General features: G+C 58.5%; 1 protein-coding gene across 1 annotated transcript in view; it reads right to left on the reverse strand.

The window, feature by feature from the left end:
* Positions 1-15169, reverse strand: part of AJAP1 (adherens junctions associated protein 1) — a 48672-nt gene extending 33503 nt beyond the window's left edge. Inside the window, exon 1 of the mRNA XM_064470206.1 lies at positions 14837-15169. Coding sequence (XP_064326276.1) covers positions 14837-14865 — 29 coding nt within the window. The 5' untranslated portion in view covers positions 14866-15169. The remainder of the gene's footprint in view (positions 1-14836) is intronic.
* Positions 15170-18161: the final 2992 nt, after the last annotated feature.

Raw genomic sequence — 18161 nt, forward strand, 5'->3', positions numbered from 1 at the left:
GCGGGCGGGAGAGCGTCCCCTCGCCTCCCGGGAGGCGCGAGCGGAAAGTCACCGCTGCTCGGAGGCTGGGAGGACGTTCGAGCTTCGCTGAGACATCAAATGGCACAAACCCTCCTCCAACTGCACGAGCTGCATCCCGCCGGCAGGAAAGCAGAGGCGAAGGGAACCTTCAGTGCTCTCAGTGCATGGAGTAACTCACCAGCCGCCCTCCGAAAGGGGGGCTCTGGCGCAGGGAAGGGGACAAATCGGTCGGCCGTGCCTGCAGCACCCGCCTGCCTCGGCTCGGGGGCACAGACCCAGCCCCGGCTGGGGTTATGTGGTGGGTTGCACAAGTCAGGGCTGCGGTTACGTTGTTCGCTGAGCCCTGAAATCAGGATTTTGATTATTTGTGACTCCCCCTCATAAACACACACCTTTTCTTCCATCACAAAGAGAGATGGGGGTGTGTGGCCAATTTTCACGTTATTCCTTTTCCCATCTTGGGAGTGAATGGGAACGTTATTCCAAAATACTTCTCAAACTCAAGGAAAAATTCAACAGAATTCTGAAATTGGGTTAAAACAAGAAATGAGCAGCAGAGATATTCAAGGAGAAGAAATCCCTTCTTCACCCTCCTCATCCAAAGCCTTTCCTCCCACAAACCACAAATCCGCTCCCGCAGCTTAATGGATGGAGAGGCGGCCATATTCTCACAGCGAGGGGAACAGCTACAAACATTCACCTGCGCCTCGTGAGAAGTACAAGAGCGGATTTCAAGGAAACTACTCAGATAATTACAGGGATCACACACGTTAAGTGCTCCAGTGTTGCTTTGCTGAGCCCAAGTGAGCCAGTATCTGTTTCAAAGGCGATGGAGTTACAGGTGTTGGAGGGGTTTTGGGTGGAGCCATCGAAGCCTTCCCACCGTACACAACACACTTCAGAATCCTCCCCAGTACGAAAACCCCTTCTCGCATCCTTTCAGATGCAGCCGTTCGCTTTGAGGAGGAGGAAAGTTGGCACTTAAGAGAGAGACCAGTTTCAAGGAGGCCGGAGGACGCGAGCTTGCCGCGCTCGTCACTGGTCGGGGAGAGGCTGCCAGGGTGCTTCCGTGTGCGGGCTGGCACGGCGATGCTGCCCGGCTCCTCCGCCTCGCCGCCCCACGGGCAGCAGCTCTTGCCACCAGCCCCGCGCGCCTTCGGCTCCTTCTCCGCCAGGAGAGCCAGGACGACTGAATCCCTCCGACCCCAATGAAGCTTCATGTAGAAGCCCCCAAGCATTTTGAGGAGCGGGCACGAGCAAGAGCAAAGCTTTGGTAATTAGCGATCTCTGATTGCCACAGAGCTGAAAATGCAAGATTATCTCTGTCCTGGGATTACCTTACAAACACGTGAAGCAGCAGCCTGGGAAAGGCAGTCCCCAGCCCCCCTCAACCCACATCCCGCCTGTGAATGCAAATCCGCTGCCCCTCGGGCATCATCCGGGCCCATCGCCTGCCCCAGGGCCGCCGCTTGGCAGCCACGGCTCCGGCAACGCCGCTGCAGCTCTGAAGCACGTGCAGGGGCTACGCAGGCACCGAGCGCTGTTTGCATCACCTACGCGATGCTTCAGAATCAATAAGGAGCATCGAGGGTTGCTTAGCGCTTCTGAAAGGATGGAGCTGCGTGCACAGGCAGAGCAGTACAGTATGTAAGCTGGACAGAAATCCGTAGGAAAACCAACGCACAGAGAAAAGACGAGAGCAGTCAAGACCAATGGAGTAAAACCCCCCTTCTGCCACCTTTTGCACACAGTTATTTTGCATTTCTATCCGCACAGGCAGCTGGTATGAGCACCCCCAGGGCAGAGGCAGCTGCAGGAGCACAGGGTCCAGCAGCACAATGGGAGCAAGACCCCCCCACCCAAGCCCAGGTCTGGCGGCACCCCGGTGCCAGTCCTTGGCTTGGTGCCATGCGCCAGGCTACTCCTCGCACCCACTCTGCCATGCCTCAGCGAGAGCCAGAGCTTCCAGAGAAGCTGCTGCCTCGCTGCAATACCTGGGTCTTTGATCCACACAGCTCTGAAGGCTGCAAAGCCCAGCGCTGCTTTGGGATGCTGACTGGGACGTCGGCCCCGGCCGCCTGCACACACGCGGGAAGGGAAAAGGGGAACATCCAGCACGGCCGACGCACAAGAGGAGGTGCACGAAGCGGGAGGGAAACGCCTCTGCCCCGATCCAGGGACCCTTGGAGGACGGCGGCACCGCCGGCGAGCCCCGATGCTGCGGGTAGGACGCAGGTTAATCCAGCGGCTGCAAAATCAGGCGACAGCTGTGTGCCCAGAAATCCCCGAGCCTGGAAATCTGTCCGAGCAATTAACTGGGATCATGGGCACCGAGCGGCTCTGACAAACTGCAAAACATAAACCGTCAGCAGCTTGCAAGCCGTTCGCACGTAACCCGCTTCCCCGGAGCCTCAAAAGGCTCACTCGAGTGTGAATCCCAGGGCAGCGCCGGCAAGAGGTGTCTATTTGCGTCCCTTTCATAAGGTACTTGTTTGCTCTCCAACACCGGCCCCTTTCTCCCCTGGCTGCGGAGACACTTCACAGGCAGCATTAAGTGCAGAATAGGCTGATTTTTAATGCAGAATTATACAAATGGAGCCATTCTTCCATTTCACGCCTCCCATTAGGTAATCTATTGGTATTGCACAGGGAATCAAGGTTATGTCCTTGTTGGGATGATTTACAAACTCCAAGCATTTCGTATCTCCAAAGACTGAGCGAGACAGAGACAAAAATGTTCCAGCGAACACCTGGAGCGCGAGTGGGAGCCGTGGCCGGAGGGACGGGGCGATGTTCGCTCATCCCAGGCAAGACACGGCAGGAAAGAGGGTGCCCCGCTCTAGGAAATGTACCCTTGGCAGCGCGGCTGCGTGTCCTGCAAAGGCGTTCGGAGCACGACACGTTGTGGCAGCATTTGCGGGGACTCGCTGGCTGGAGAAAGGACGAGGCTGCTGCATTTTGGCGGGTGACTTTCATGCTGGAGCAAGAGGGGAAAGTTGCGGCGGCGGCGGCAGGTACTTGGCCCGCAATGACGCGTCCTCGCCGTGGTGGGGACTGCAGACCCGGCGCCTGCCGCAGCTGCTCTCCTCTCCAGCCCCGCTTTCCTGCGCGACGATCCCTGCAGTGCAGCGACTGTCCTTTGTTGTGACACTGCCAGCCATCGCCATGGAAATAGAGCATCACCGGTCCTCTCCGGACCCTCGCTGGGGCTGGGAGGAAGGACGCAGCACATTCCCGTGCAAGGGCGGCACAGACAGGTGCCAAAAGGCACGTGGTGGGTTACGCCGTGGGATCAGTGGGAGAGCCCGTGGACCACCCTGGCAGGGTGCCCAGCACAGCACCCACCGCATCCCACCCCGTTCCCACCGGAGCTCCCGCACCGGAGGCGCGGGACCGCGGGCACCGCCGACCCCGGCACCTCTCTCCTAATCCATGCTTTGCTCTAGCACAAGTTGCTCCGAACCCAGACCCAACGGGAACTGGGAACTTACTATTTATTCACTGCGCTGTCTGCAGCCATGACTTCTTCCAAGATAATGATAAATTTGAGAAAAAGATGGCTGCCAAGCTCTTTAAAGCCAGGACTGGGAATTAAGGCACAAACGCCGACACACAGTACCACCTAGGTAAATTAAATGTGCCACATCACTACCTATCTGTATTACAGAACTGAGCTTCAGGATTACCTACTAATAAAAGTGATATTTAAAACAAGTCCTAAGTTCCTCCGCTCCCCCCTTTTCCTCACAAGTAATTAAACCGACACCGCTTCCCGCAGCCGAGGGGATGGGATTCATCACAGAGGGAAATCAGCAGAGGGTGAAATAGGCTGAATCCTCACCATCATGCTTTCGCGGCCAGGCAGACGGTGCCCATTTCCCCGGGAAAACGGGGCGGAAAGGAGTCGGCCGGGGCTGGGGAGCAGCAGCTCCTCCCCGGGACAAAACGCGGAGGCAGAGGCGGCCGGATCCATCCCTGCCTGCACTTGGGGAGCCGCATCCCATGGAAGAGAGGGGGCAGGAGGGCGGCCGCAGCAGAGGGGAGCCGCTCGTGCATGGTTTTTCTGCCTCTGCCTTGAGCTCGCCCAGCTGCAAATAAACCATTTTAACATTTGAATAGCCGCGAGTGCGGAAGGCATAATTAATACCCAGCGGTACCGCCAATATGCTGATGCGGTAGGCGCAGACCCTGCCAAGGCTGTCGGAGAGCAGATCAGGCGTGGCAGCGCCGCGGCCCCGGCTGCGCTCCTGCGGGTCCCGTCCTTCGCTGGAGGCAGAGAAAGGGCAAAGCCCCACATGTGGCAGCCCAGGGCTCGGGCCGGACCCCACCGGCGCCGGACCCCACCGGTGCACCCCACACCCACGCCATGAGAAGCGGCACGGTCTTGCAGAGCAACGCAGGAAAGAGGAAAAAGGAGAAAACGGAGGAAACAGGCACACGTGGCATCGCCGCAAAGGCAAGAGCAGGTTTGCTCCACGGTGGCCACGTGCCTGGTCACTGCCAAAGCCCAGCCGAACGTCAACCCTAGGTTTTAAGTTAATTTCCCATTTTTAAACATTTAAATGGATGCCAACAGGACTAATGGATGCCCAGTGCCCGCAGCCGGCTTGAGGATGAGCGCAAGAGCTCCAGTACTGCAGGGAACCAGTGAACATCGTCCAGGGTTGCCAGCCTAGTTTGACTTGCCTTAAGACGGACACAACATCTGCTGTAGAGTGGTTTCCCCGGTCTTGTGGGATTATTTCGGATAGGATTTGAAAAGCACCAGGGGCAGGCAGCCCAGAAAGCGGCGGGTGCCTTCAGACACAGGAACATCTTCAGCAATTTTCTGTGCAAAACCGGAGCTCGGTGATTCACCCGCCGAACTCCGGCAGCGGGAGCTCCGTGCGCGGTCTGGCTCCCCGAGGAAGACCCAGCGGGCTGCGGTTTCACCTGCCAGACGTCGCGAGGCAGGGCCTGGGCAAGCCGCCCCGAGCTGCAGGCAGGGGACGGCGGTCACGGCCGGGCGACACGGCGCCCCGAGCACTTGTCACAGGGGGTGGCTCAGCCGCAGGCTCGGCCCCTGCAGCCCCGGGTACCGCTAGAGCATCCCCCACCCCGGCAGGCACGGCGCGGCCCCCGCCGCCGCTCCGCACGCTGCCAGTGCCCGGCCAACCCAGCCGGCAAACACTGCGCGCATTTAGCGTGGCAGGGCCGGACAGTGGGGCATTTCATCAAACCGTCGGAAATAACACTCGGCTTTTGTCCCGCCGGATAAAGGGGGTTTGTAAGCCCTGGCTTTCCAGCCCAAACCTGCACCTGTCGCCGAGTTATTTCACTCATCCCCCCCGAGTTCTGCACCAGCACCGGGGATCGGGCAGCAGCAAGAGCTTCAGCTCAGACACAACTTGCTGGGAAGTTTCTCTAGATTTCCAAATCCACTAAAAATCTTGTCGAAGAGTCACAGCCTCGAGCTCCGTTCTTGGTGATGTTAAAAAAATCCCACAAACCTATGGAAATCAGGGGTTTCCCCCCTTATTTTAGCTTCTATCTAAACCTCCTGGTGTATGCCTGTATATCAGACCTAGCCCTGGCTGGAACCAAAGCACGCCGTAAGAGCAGCACATCTCACGTTAACTGGGTTGAAGATGGAGCTGGTACCGTGGGGCTGCATCCCCGCTCCATCAGAGTGAAAGCAAGACACCAACACGGCAAGACGGGGAGCAAAAGGTACTTCTGGTCAGCGCTGCAATGAAAACAAGCACAGGAGGGGCTGAAAAAGCAAGGGGACCCTTTCAGAAGGGGACAACACCTGAAGACTCTCAGGGAGCCGTCACGCAGACGGTTGAAGGATGCAGGACAGGGAGATGCGGCGAGGCTGGCGCCACACCATCAGCTCCTGGTCTTCACTTGCTAACAGCGAGGCGGGAGGTCCTCGGGTGCACGAGACCATGCTGCCCTCTCCCACCGCCACCACGGGAGCAGAGGACACCTCCCCCTTTTACCAAATATATTTAAAAACCCCGTGCCACTGCAGGGAAGGGACTGCGACACGCGTGTGAGGGCACTGGACTCGGGAGCTTAGAGATCACCCCTAATGCTGCACAGAATGAATAAGGACGGCGGTTTGGTTTAGCAGCACCCCGAGGTGGCCACGGGCTCACAGAGAAGGCTGCGCTTCGCCCGCAGCTGCGAATGAAGGAGTTGCTCATTCCCCTGCTCCGCTCATGAAGTTTCTTCCTTTGCCGCACGTCTACCCCCCGTATAATCAATGTGCGGACACAGCCAGGCTTCTGCAGGACGATCAGGCCTCCTTCTCTGACTGAATGACCACGTTGGGGTGTAAGAGCGGGATGCAAAGCCCAAGCGCTGAAGGACGGGATGGCCGGAGAGGGGCTCTCCCCACCAGGAGCTGCGATAATCCTGCCTGATCCCAGGCTGGAGCAGGAGCCTTACGAAGGGTTCGCCTCCTCTGAAGCCCATATCCACAAAGGCACGGTGATTTCAAGAGATAGCGACTATTTCAACCCAGGCCTCCAGCTCTGAAGGGACCTACAGAGAGGAAGATGATGGCACAAGCTACTGCTTTCACCGCCCTTTAACACCACCGCTTCACTAGAAAATATATCAAGCACTTCTCTTATCTTCTAAATTAACGTGCTCAAGTGTGTCATTACAATGGATGCAGGAAACGCTTCGATCTAAAAAATAAGTTAGCTTGGTAGGTATGAAGTAGCAGCTTAATGAGTTTTAAAACAAAATTATTAAAATAGGTCCGTTGCATTGTTGCAACACAATATGGCTTCACAGGAGCCGCGCATCGGAGTCCCCCATTCTGCCCGCCGAGACGTCTGCAGCGATGGGAAACACTGCCACTGTGGAAAATACCCAAGGAGAAAATATCTTCCTATGGGGTTTTTAATGACGATCTCCCAAAGAGCTCCACTTTCCCAGGAACGAAGACAAACATTGACCCCGCTGGAAACGCCGGGCCGGCCGGCCCAGGGCCCAGCCGCCCCCTTCCCACGGCGGGGGCTGGGTGTCCGGGAAACCCCACCGGCTCAGCTCTTAGCTCCGGCACCGTGGCCTTCTAAAAGAGCTGCTCCAAATTTGCACCGGAGTAACCGAGATCCAAACCCGGCTTTTTCCTGGGAAGTCCCAGCAGCCCAGGGATGCACAGCCTGCCCTGAAACCTCACCGGCCGTACGCGGGAATGAACACAGGGAAAGCGTAAAGAATTCAAAAGGTCCAGTAACTCTAACAGAAATGGAGAGGATGAGAGAAATAAAGCCTCTAAAAGCAGACAGATAGACAGATGGCTTCTACGGAGCAAGGAATACAATAAAAAAAGAAAAACCCAGAAGCAGCAGAGCACTCTTTGAAGGTGTGAAACATCAATAGGAAAGCCTGGAGAAAGCAAAGGCGTGACAGCTGGGGCGCGAGGGAGGGGAGCAGAGCACAGGGCACCGCATCGCCCGGCCGAGGCTCTGGCGCGGTGCTGGGGGGCTCCCGGCCGCCGCTGCCCCACTCCCGAGCCAGGCGCCAGGGCTCTGCCCAGCCCCGAAGCGGGGACAGGCACTGCTGGAGAAGGACACGCTTCATGGGGAAAAGAGAACAGCCCAAAACGATGGAGGAAAACCACACCAAAATAGAAAGCAACGGCAGCGAGAACGAAATCCAGGGCAAAGACTCCTGATCCTTTCATGCAGAGGTTTAAATCCCCTTTTAGCACCAAACAATTTCTTTTCCACCAGGAAGAGCAGTTCTCCCTGCCACGGCCACCTCATCACGCGTACGGCATCCAGGCAGCGCGCTGGCAGCCATGGGAGCAAAATCCTGCTGGATCAAGGTGAACATGAGTCACTAGAGGCACTCGGAGCGCCTAGAAAACACTGCGCTGTTTGTGGGCACACACCCTCCGGAGCCTAATTGCCAGTGAGTCAGATACCGCTGTGCTGTGCATCTCATTAAAAAAAAAAAATCCCCTTTGCAGAAGCGATTAAACTTTTCAGAGCGTTATCTCCAAAGGAGAGATGGAGGTCTCTGCCAGGCAGACTGGTGGCGACAGGAGACCTCCTGCATCCCTCCCTGCTTTTTGCAAACCTCTGCAGTTCATTGCATCTCCCACGGTATCTCGGCCTCTTCCACAAGTCCCCCGCGCCGGGGGGACCCCCCTGCACCCTCGTGCCGCGCAGGTCCAGACCTCCGGAGGACAACAGGGAAGAACGTGGAATCACATCCTTTCCCACCGGGCGCCTGAGCAGAACACCCCCAAGGAACTGCCCATAAGAAACATCTCCATTCTTATCCATGAAAATTAGCAAAGTTGGTTTTGACAGAGAATACGTCACTTTGACGGGAACCCAGAATAAGCCCTGAATATTTCACGTCAGACGATGCTAAAGGAGTAGAGAGCCTCTTACAAAGCCAAGAAACAAGAAGAGGAGTAACTCATCCTCATCCTTCCCAGACAAAACCTCGCAAGAAAACCCATGAAAAGCAACTACTTGTAGCAAATGGATTTATCCTTCTCAGGAGCTCTTTCTAAAAGAGCATTGCAGCACCTGAAACGGCAACGCTTTCCCCACGTAACGCCCAGCTGCTGTGGGCTCAGCCGAGCTTCGGCTTCTGCCGCGGAGAGGCAGAGCCCGACCGCGCTCCCAGCGGGAAGCGCGGCCACGTGGCCTCGGCTCCCGGCATTAATCACCCACGTTTCGGTGGGTACTTAAGTGGCTGTCCTAATCCATGTCAATTAACTGACGCTTCATTACTTGAGTCCTGCAGACGGAGGCGGAGATGCTATCGCAAGCACCGGGAGCAGAGCTGGGGTCACGCATGGGACTCCGGCAATTAGAGGAATGCGTCCCCGAGGAAGCCACGCGTGCGGCGGGCTCGGCTCGCCGGGCAGGCAAATCCCGGCGGGGAGGGAACCCGGGCTCCCCCCTGACCTTGCCACGTCTTTAACCTGAACGACACGCAGTCAAGTGGCAACATCAATTAGTGCCGTTTGCTCTTAACAGAGCCTCAAATGTGGTTTGCTGAGCAAGGAGCCCTCAGCCCTCCCACAGCAAGCTGCAAAAGCTTTACGTGGTTACTAAGCCAGCATTGCACAGCCACGTTCCCCGCTTATAGGGCCATAAACCACGGCTGGAGCAAGTATCACAAGGAGGTTCTCCTGAACACCCCAGGATGCTGAAGAAAGTGGGGCCCAGCCAAAGCCCCTTATGGATGGGAGCCACCGATCCCTACGAGTTTGTAGCTAAACTCCACAAAACCGCTTTCCTGCACAGACCGGCGCAGTCCCCTGCACGGTGGGCACTGCTCTGCCGGTGTCCCGAGGCACACGGTCCCGGCCTCGCCACAGGTCCCGGCACCGGCACGTCCCCATCCCACACATCAGGGCACGCGCACTCCAGCAAGCTCCAGTTTTTCCACCTCAAGGATCCAGACTTGTATTTCTTTTGCAGGAAGCACGTCACCGCTCCCAGGCTACGTGTTGCTCGTGACGCAGCTTTTACTCAGCCTTTATTTGCAAACCAGCGGTGTTTGCAGCGCTCGCACCCCAGCCAGGCAGCGGAAAGCTTCACCGCTCCCACCTCGAGCAGAAGGGACACAGCGCCGCAGGGGATGATGCAACAACACTTCCAGAAAAGCAGAGCTGCTGAGAAAGACCTTCAGAGCAAACTTAAACAAATCATCGCATGTTAAAGTGTATCTTCTGCCTACACATCATTTCCAAGTCACAATGAGACATTTTGCAGATCAGAGTTGAGAACGAGCACTTCGTGAATGATGAGCTTTTCTTGCTTGTTTGCTCGGTTTTGAAGTCCATTTGATTCCTCCAGGACAGCTGGCAAAGGTGGAGGCTGGGGAAGCCTCTGCTGCTAAATTCTGGTGGGGCGCTCACCAACGTCAGACAGAAAACCAGACCCAGGCTCAAAGGCCTTGCCAGGGATGTACAACCCGCTGCTCTGCCAGGAAGGACCCTGGGCGAGCCCCTGGCGGGTGCTTTGCCCTCCTGCCCTGGGGTACTCAGTGCTCACTGACCCCATCCCTGCTTATTTCCATGCAACTGCTCATCCATCTCCAGCCAAGCCAGATTTCTTTTCCTTTTATCACTGTTGCTTAGTACCAGAAAGGCTGAATCACTCGGCACTGACGAGACGACACATCCTCCTGCACTTGGGGTTACTGATGCAGGTCTCCATCTTGCCCCGCGAGCATCGCACCCAGCAGCGCCGGGCGAGAGCTTCGCCGCGGCATCGCCCAGCCCTGCCGCCCGCGGCACGAGCGCTTCGCCTCCAGCTTGGGCGACCCGCGCAAGGGGCGCCGGGGGGAGACCCCGCCCCGCCAGAATCGCCCATCGGTCCCTGCTGCGACCCCCAGCACGGCTCCAGGCAAAGGCATCCAAGGCCGCGCTGCAAGGCGGCTTTAGCACAGCTTCTGCTCGCAGAGCCGCTGAGGCCAAAGAAAGGAACTGATAAACCCAGAAAACAGTAGCAATTCAGTGGCAGACAAAACCTCATTTCACGAGGAATCCTCGTAAAGCCAAATTAATGTTGAAGGATGAAGGCAGGTAAACCTCCCACGGTTAAGTTCAGGCCACAGAGACTCAGCTTAAATCTCCCAGCAGTTCTGATTTAATCAATGCATTTCAAAGTGAAATTAGATGAAGTACATCTCCATCAGAGGAAATTATGTAAGCTATCAAAGTCTGTAGGTGCAGGTCCTGGTAAGAAGAGCCACAGGAAATATTCATATAAACTCGAATTCCATTTTTAAGGAGGCAGTTCAGGTCCAGAGCTTTATGTTATTCCAGTGAAAAAATTCACTCAGGTGACAACCGTGTACCCAACGCGAAGGAGGGCCAAGCGGCAGCTTCGGGAGCCTCCCCCAGCAAACCCGCAGCGGCTGCCGGGGTTGGCCAGGAGCCCCCTCCCAGCGCTGCCACCCAGCGTGGGGCGGCAGGAAAAGACCCTCTGTTTTAAACGAGGGAGAAAAAGCACCGACCAGGCCACTCCACCCCCCCCACTGATCCCACCCAACATGCTTGGGTTCTGGGAGCTACCCTTCTAGAAGAGTTTTGGTCTCAAACCCAAACCCCCTTGGGCGTGAGTTGCTGTAACCCTCTTCCCCATCACCGGCCCTTAATGAGAATGATGGATACCGCAGCCCGGAGCGGAGCAGCCCCAGCACGGGAGCACAGCTCCTGCTCCTCCGGCTTGGCATATTGATTCCCGTAATCTTTCCTCCCAGTCCTTCTCCTATTAGCTATATTTAAAGGCTTAAGCATGCATACATTTCCATAATGAACCTCAGACCTGTCGGAAGTCATATGGATTATTCACACCCTACGGAGCTGTCATGCGAAGCCGCTCTCGGCGCTCACCACCGCCCCGTATACATACATATAGACACAAATGTACATAACATAAGCCGTGCCAGGAGAGCTGGCGGGTGAGGCTCAGGTGAGGAAAGGTAGGAACAAGGTTATGGGGCCACCCGGAGAGCTGGTCTCTACCTCACTCCGGTCCCATTCGCAGGCTGAGCTTTGGAGGAAAATGAGCAACTCCTTATTTCCAGCAGACGACTGTTACATAAAGCCAACCCAAGCCGCGGCAGCAGCCGGGCCGGCAGCTCACGCGTCCCACGTCCCTCGGGCAGGCAGGACGGCTGGCGGCGTGGGGCAGCCCCCCAAGCACCCAGAGCCAGCGGCAGCTCCCATCCGTCACCCCGCCGGAGACACCACAAAGGCAGGGCGGCGGTGGCTCTGGCATTATTACAACAATTATTCATGCTCTGGGGAAGAGGCTGCTAAAGACCAGCGCCGCTGCCTTTGCCTCATCTGTGAAATTGCTGCCAGTTAGGAGGTATGAACCGCTGCATAAAAGTGCAGTTTATTCAAGCATTATTGTGGCTGTTAAGTATCATAGCCGGTGACACTAGATGAATTTCTGTGGCAATCAATTCACCTGGGAGCAGCCAGCTCAGCCCCTGCGTGGATGCGGGATGAGTAAGGACTCCTCAGTGGAGGCCATTAACTCCCACTGCTTACTGCTCTCATTACTTTGCAGACTGCAAGGCTTGCATCTTTGACGAGCGGCTGAATCTACATCTGACAGCGTGAACTTGATGAGTGAAATTCATGGAAAATGTTTGCTTTGGCAGTAACTACAAGGCCCATAAAGTTTCCTCAGTGCCGATGCGCAGGGATGTATGCTTTTAATGAGTTGTTTTATACAATCGGGAAGAAATTGCAAACAGTATTTTTACTCATACCGCAAATCACTCCGGAGCTAAATGCTGTAAAAATCGTGGCATATTGTATAAAATATTGTATTTGTAGCTACGGAAGGGACGTCCTCAGCCACAGCTAGAAGCCAGGCAGACGGCACGCTGCAGAAAGCTGTCGTGCCCTCCCAGGCAGGCGCAGGCACTGACGCAGCTGCATGCACGCACACAGATGTCGGTGCACATTCGGGAGGCAACAAGAGTAGCTGCCGTCCCCCCAAATAACAGCCCTTTGTCCTGCGGCACCCACACCCATGCCCGCCGCGCCGCGAAGGGGATGTGGAGCATCCCCGGGACCTCGCAGGGGCTTTGCGGGGTAACGCCCTGCACCCAGCCCGGCACCTCGCAGCGCTCGCAACCCGGGGAGCGGCAAGCTCCCCTCCACGAAAGCAAGGGCAGAACGATTCCGAGCGATGTGGATTCGCAGGTCTTGCCTTTCCCAGCTTAAGAGCAAGGCTCGCCTGCAAGGTCACAGCTGCTGCCGCCCCGGGGCGAAAGGAATCCAACTTGAAAGGAGCAGTAAGGTACCATCTCCCCACGGCAGGCAGCAGCTCCAGGCAGAGACCGTGCGGGGTGAAACGGGTGCTGGAAAGATCTACTGCTTCTCGTGGAGCTATTTTTCTAGCAGTCTTCAGGAAAATGAGGGGAAATGACATGGGAAATGTCAGAAATAAAGCCAGAAGCAATTAGAGTTAGAGAGAAATGAGAGCGGCAGGCAAGCTTAGCAATAAAGTTATCTCTTATTAAAAATAAAACACAGAGGGACTGGAAGCTGAAGAGGTGGTACAGAGGACAGCCTGGCGCGGAGGATCCAGGATACACAGCAAAGAAATTTGCAAGGCGAATCGAGGAGAGAAGCGACCGGAAGGCTCCTGTTTTCATGGCTAAACTCTTCACAAAAATAAAAAAGCAGAGGGCGTCCTCTGTTTCCAAGATTACAGTCTTCTGCTGGCTCCAGCCTCAGGAAGCAGCCTTCCAGCTCCACCGGGCTTCTCGTCTGCCACGGAATAAATCCAAACGCCAGGCACCCTGAAACACACCGCAGGTGCTTTCCTTAGGAGTAATTCCTAAGGTCACTCACTACATCACCGCAGACTCTGCCCTTCCCACCGCGCAGCAGCAGCGCTCCCTTGGCAGACGGACGGACAGACGTCTCCGGCGGCAGGTGCAGGTGTCCGTGTGGCCGGGCCGTCAGGGCGCATCGGCCGGGGGGCATCGGGAGCTCGCGGGCCACATGCCTCTGGGATACGCTGCACGGCACGGGCGAGCGTGGAACAACGGCCGAGGGCAGCTCCTCGGCGCAGACAGAACCTCAGGCCAAGTTTCACCCTCCAGGACTCCATCCAAAGCTCAGGCAGGGGCACAAAGCCTCCAGCGACTCCGAAGCGTGACGGACAAAGGCCTCTGGCATCGCCCACGGCATTCGGGGGACCTGCCAGCCGCCCCTCCCGCGCCCCCAAAGCGGCGGCCATGTTCTGCCGGAGCGCAGGGGTGCGGGGAGCGGAGCGGGCCGGGGGGCTCCCCCGGGTGCTGCGCGGCGTCGGGCTGGTGGCGGGGCTGTTCCGTCCGCTCGCCCCGCAGCCGTCCGGGGTGCCGAGTCCCGCTCCCCGGGGAGCGGCCGCAGGGCCCACTGCGAGCTGCGGGAGCGGGGCCGCCCGCTCGGGACCCCTCGCCTCGGGACCCCTCCGGGCAGCAGCGAGACCCTCCGCGCAGCCGTGGCTGCCCCACTCCGGGCCCCGCAGCGGGGGTGCTCGGGGCAGGCGGCGGGACTGACCCCTGCCCGACGCGAACCGCCCGCCGGCTCAAAACCAGGACTTTTTAAATACAATATCGGGGTGCGTGGCTGGGGAAGGGTGGGGAGAACAACACGAAACGCACAGCAGCGCAGTTTTCCTTATCATCTTACTTGTTAAACACGCTGCTGCTTTAGCTGGATTCCGGCGAGCTCGGCTCACAACGCCGAAAGCCGGGTCCTCCCGCGGCGCTGGGGCAGAGCGGGGGGGGGGGGGGTGGGGGGGGTGGGGGCGACTCCCGCTCCCCAAACGCGGTACCATGGAAATAACAAGCTTTCGGCTCAGATGACTTCGCAGCGGTAACGAAGAGGTGTTACGTAACACTTTGCCTCCGTCTCCTCCGCTTTGCAATTCCCGATTAATCTCCCGAACACATCCAGCCTCTGCCTGCCGCCCCCCGGCCGCCCCCCGGCCCCTCTGCCCCCCGACAGGCACCCGCCGGGGCGGCGGGGGGGGGGGGGGGGGGGCACGGACACGACACCCCTTCCCGGCAGCGCGGAGCAGCCGAAGGGACGCGGATGTCCCCGGGGCTGGGCGGCCGAGCGGGGCCGGGGGAGCCCCGCAACCCCTGCGCCCGGAGCGGGGACCGCGCCGCCTCGCCCTCCATCCCGCACCCCGCTTCCCCAACTTCATCACCGAACTCCGCCAGCCGCTCCCCGGGCGGGCGCAGGTGAGGAGCGCCCCCGGCCCTCGCTCCGCGGGGTTCCGCGGGGTTCCGCGGGGTTCCGCGGGGCTCCGCGTCCCGGCCCTACCTGCTTCCCGGGAGCCGTCGCATCCACATCGTCACGTCTCCCGGCCCGCCCGTCCCGGCCCGGCGGGGCTCTCACCGCCTCAGCTCTCCATCCGGGCGCGCCGCCCCGCGCCCGCGGCGGGGCTCAGCGGCGGGGCTCAGCGGGGCGGGCATGCCCGGGGGTCGGCGGGGGCCGGCGGGGGTCGGCGCTCCGGCTGCCCCGGCCCCTCAGCGCCGGCGGGGCAGCTGCGCGTCCGCGGAGGCTGCGCGCCCCATGCGCGGCGGGGGAGGCGCGGGGCGGCCGGGCCCCTGCGGGCGCGGTGCGGTGCGGCTGGGCTGGGCTGGGCTCGGCGCGGCTGGGCTCGGCTCGGCGCGCCCGCGCCTGTGCGCGCACCCGCGGGGCGGGGGCGGGGGGGGGGGCCGCGGCTCGGGGAAGTTGCGCGGGGAGGAGGCGGGGGCGGAGCGCGGCCCCTCCGCTCCGCGGGCGCGGGGGGCGGGGGCGGACCCGCCGCGGGGGCCGGGGCCGGGGGGCGGGGGGCGGGCTGGGGCCGTGCGCGGCTCCGTCGGGCGCTGGAGCCCCCCCCGCAGGCGGTGGGCAGGGTGCGGAGTCCCGGCGCCCCGCCGCGGTGCCGCTCGCCCCGCCGCCCCCTCCTCTGGCACCTCGCGAATCACCCCTCGCCCGGGCGACCCACTGGCTCTGCGCGACCGGGGTGAGGCACCGGGTCCCCCGAGGAGCCGGCGCCTCCGCACGCCGGCTCCCCCCGCGGAAGTCCGTGTCCTCCAGAGCACCGGGGATGGGCATGCGTTTTTAATCCGTGCTTTGAAAGGCGCGGGGGGTGGCCGTGCGGGGCGGCGGGGAGACCCAGACCCCCTGGTGTGTCCCCCCCCGGCCGGAGGAGCGGGCCCCGCTGCGGGCCGCAGGCTGCTCCACCAGCCGGCCGTGCGGGCAGGCGCAGCCTGGCCGGGGGAGGGTGAGGGAGGGTGAGGGAGGATGCCCGCTGGCATCCTGCCCCCGACCGAAACGATAAAAAAGAGTTTCCACTCCTGATCCCGCACATCTGTTCTGCAGGAAAAACGCCGAGCGGGTGAGAGCGCTGATCTTCTGCTGGCGAGTGGCATCTCCCGAACAGCCGCCTCCTGCTCGGGCTCCCGAACCAGAGAGATGTGCAGCAGCTGCCGCCAGCAAATTTCCTTCAGCTGAAAGTTCGTGCCTTTTTTCCTCTGGGCTCATTTAAGGACAATGGAGCACAAAGAGGACAAGTGAACGCGTTGGGAAAGGCTTTGGTTATTTTAAGAGGTGTTTCATGAGAGCCTGATGCGTTTTCTCTCTTTCCAGGGGTGCTGCCAGTAAGAAGCTAAATTATTCCTACAGCTAGTGTATTGAAAGAAAAGTGCCTGTCTTGAAAAGATGAGCTGCTTTGGGTGGCTTCTGTTCAGTTGCTGAAATAAAAGAACTTTTTGTATGAATTTGGGGACAGATTCTTCGATGCTCCTCCCGGCTACGATGAGAACCAGGACCGCAGTTTGCAGTCAGAACTGCCTGGGCGGTCCCCTCGCAGGAGCAAACCTCCGACGCGCCTCCGCCCCGCACAGGGCCAGCAAGGAAGGGGCATTTCGGCGACCGCAGCTTGCTTTGTTCCAAACAATCACACCAGAAAGCAAGACTTAAGTAGAAGCAAGTCTCTCCCTGCTGCCTTTCTGAGTCACCAGGTTTCTTTTCTACCTCCATATAAACTTATTCCAGAAAGAGAAGGAGCCTCCTTTAAGCAAGGCAGCCCAATGGAAGGTCAGCATTGTCCCTACGGTGCCTCGCGAGTCCCTGCTCCTTCGTGTGCTCCTGGTGGATCAGCTCCAGCTGCCACTAGAAGTGCTGTAGTTCAGCATCCAAATCCTCACGTTAGTTGGAGTTGGATTCCTGGTCAGAAGGAACCCTTTTGGGAAGGGTGAAATCTCCGGGGCTGGCCTGAAGAACAGCTTATCCTGCGAGATTTCAGCTGCTGGGGGAGACAGATGTCCCCTAGCAAAGCCCAAGCAGAGCCAAGGCTACAAAAGCATCCTAAATAATGGCCAGGCTGAGTTTTGTTTTTTCCTAAGCATGCGTCCGAGCTGCCGGGGCCGTTTGGGCATGGTTCCCTCGGAGCCACCGATGAAATCCTGACCTGCAGGCCAGGCAGCGTGTGTTCAGTGATGCTCCAAGGTCGCTGACGGTCCCTTCTCTATCTGCCCGTAATGAGGCCCGTCACAAACTGGACCACAGCTCTGCCCAGCCAGAGTTCTCATCCCTCCGCAGCCTGGAGGGAGGGAGCCACAAGACCCAGGGATGTTCATTACAGCAAAACCGTGATCTTATGCACGACAGCTTCAGCAAAAACAGGTGTCAGAGCACAACACTCACCTGGACGCAGTCTTTCTGGAGGCCGCATGTTTAATGACTTGAAAGAGAAAGCTCGGCTTTACTGCAAGCCTGGTGACTTTATCGTCCATGATACCCAGCTAACTGACATGAAAGATCTTTAGAAAGAAGAAGGGAAGAGCGTGCAATTGTGTCTCATAAGAGTCTGTTCCGGAGCCTGAGAGATACCAGAACGCAGTTAAGTAGAAGACAATCAATTAAGGCTTAAATAAACCCAAACGAGCAAACATTAATGAGAGCTATCTTGTATCTGAAACAAATCCTCTTAACTCATCCCCACTTAAAAAAATATTATTTCCCCATTTGTGCCAAATGTGCAGAGCCGGCGCAGGGATTGTGTGCTGGGGGACCCATCCTGGGGCGGGGGGCAGGAGCGCGGGCGGCCGGGGAGCTCCGGGGCCCGGCAGCACAGGCCAAGCTCGAGGAAGGGGCTGGAAGTCACCAGGAAGCTGTGCCTGTATTTATTTGACTACAGCTATCTCTTACACCGCTATATACAGTAGGAAGGCAAGCGAACCCCAGTATTGAAAGGCCCTGTGCCCTCGCCATCAGCTTTCCTCTGGCCCCGAGCCCCTCCTAGAGCTTCTGGCCTCTGCCCTGCATTGAAACATCACCAGCCAGAGGCACCCAGAATATTTTTGAACCAGGAAAAAAGATATCAAAGGAGAGTTGAGGCTTTCAACAGTACCAAAGCAAGCGTGCACACAGAGCTTTTATATATAGGCCATTATTTGTCTTCAGGGCTGGCGTGAGACAGCTTGGCGTGTAAACTTCGCAGGGAGAGACATACTTGGGCAGAGTTTGGGCATCCTTGCCGCATCCTCACTGCTCTCCGGAGAGCCCTGCCTGCTGCCTGCCCGCTGCCGGGCCAGGCAACACGCGGCACACTCGCTTCTGCACCTTCTTCAAATAGCCAGCACAGCATTTTTAGTGG

The sequence above is a fragment of the Phalacrocorax carbo genome, chromosome 20 (assembly GCF_963921805.1).
Source record: "Phalacrocorax carbo chromosome 20, bPhaCar2.1, whole genome shotgun sequence".
Taxonomy (NCBI): Eukaryota; Metazoa; Chordata; class Aves; order Suliformes; family Phalacrocoracidae; genus Phalacrocorax; species Phalacrocorax carbo.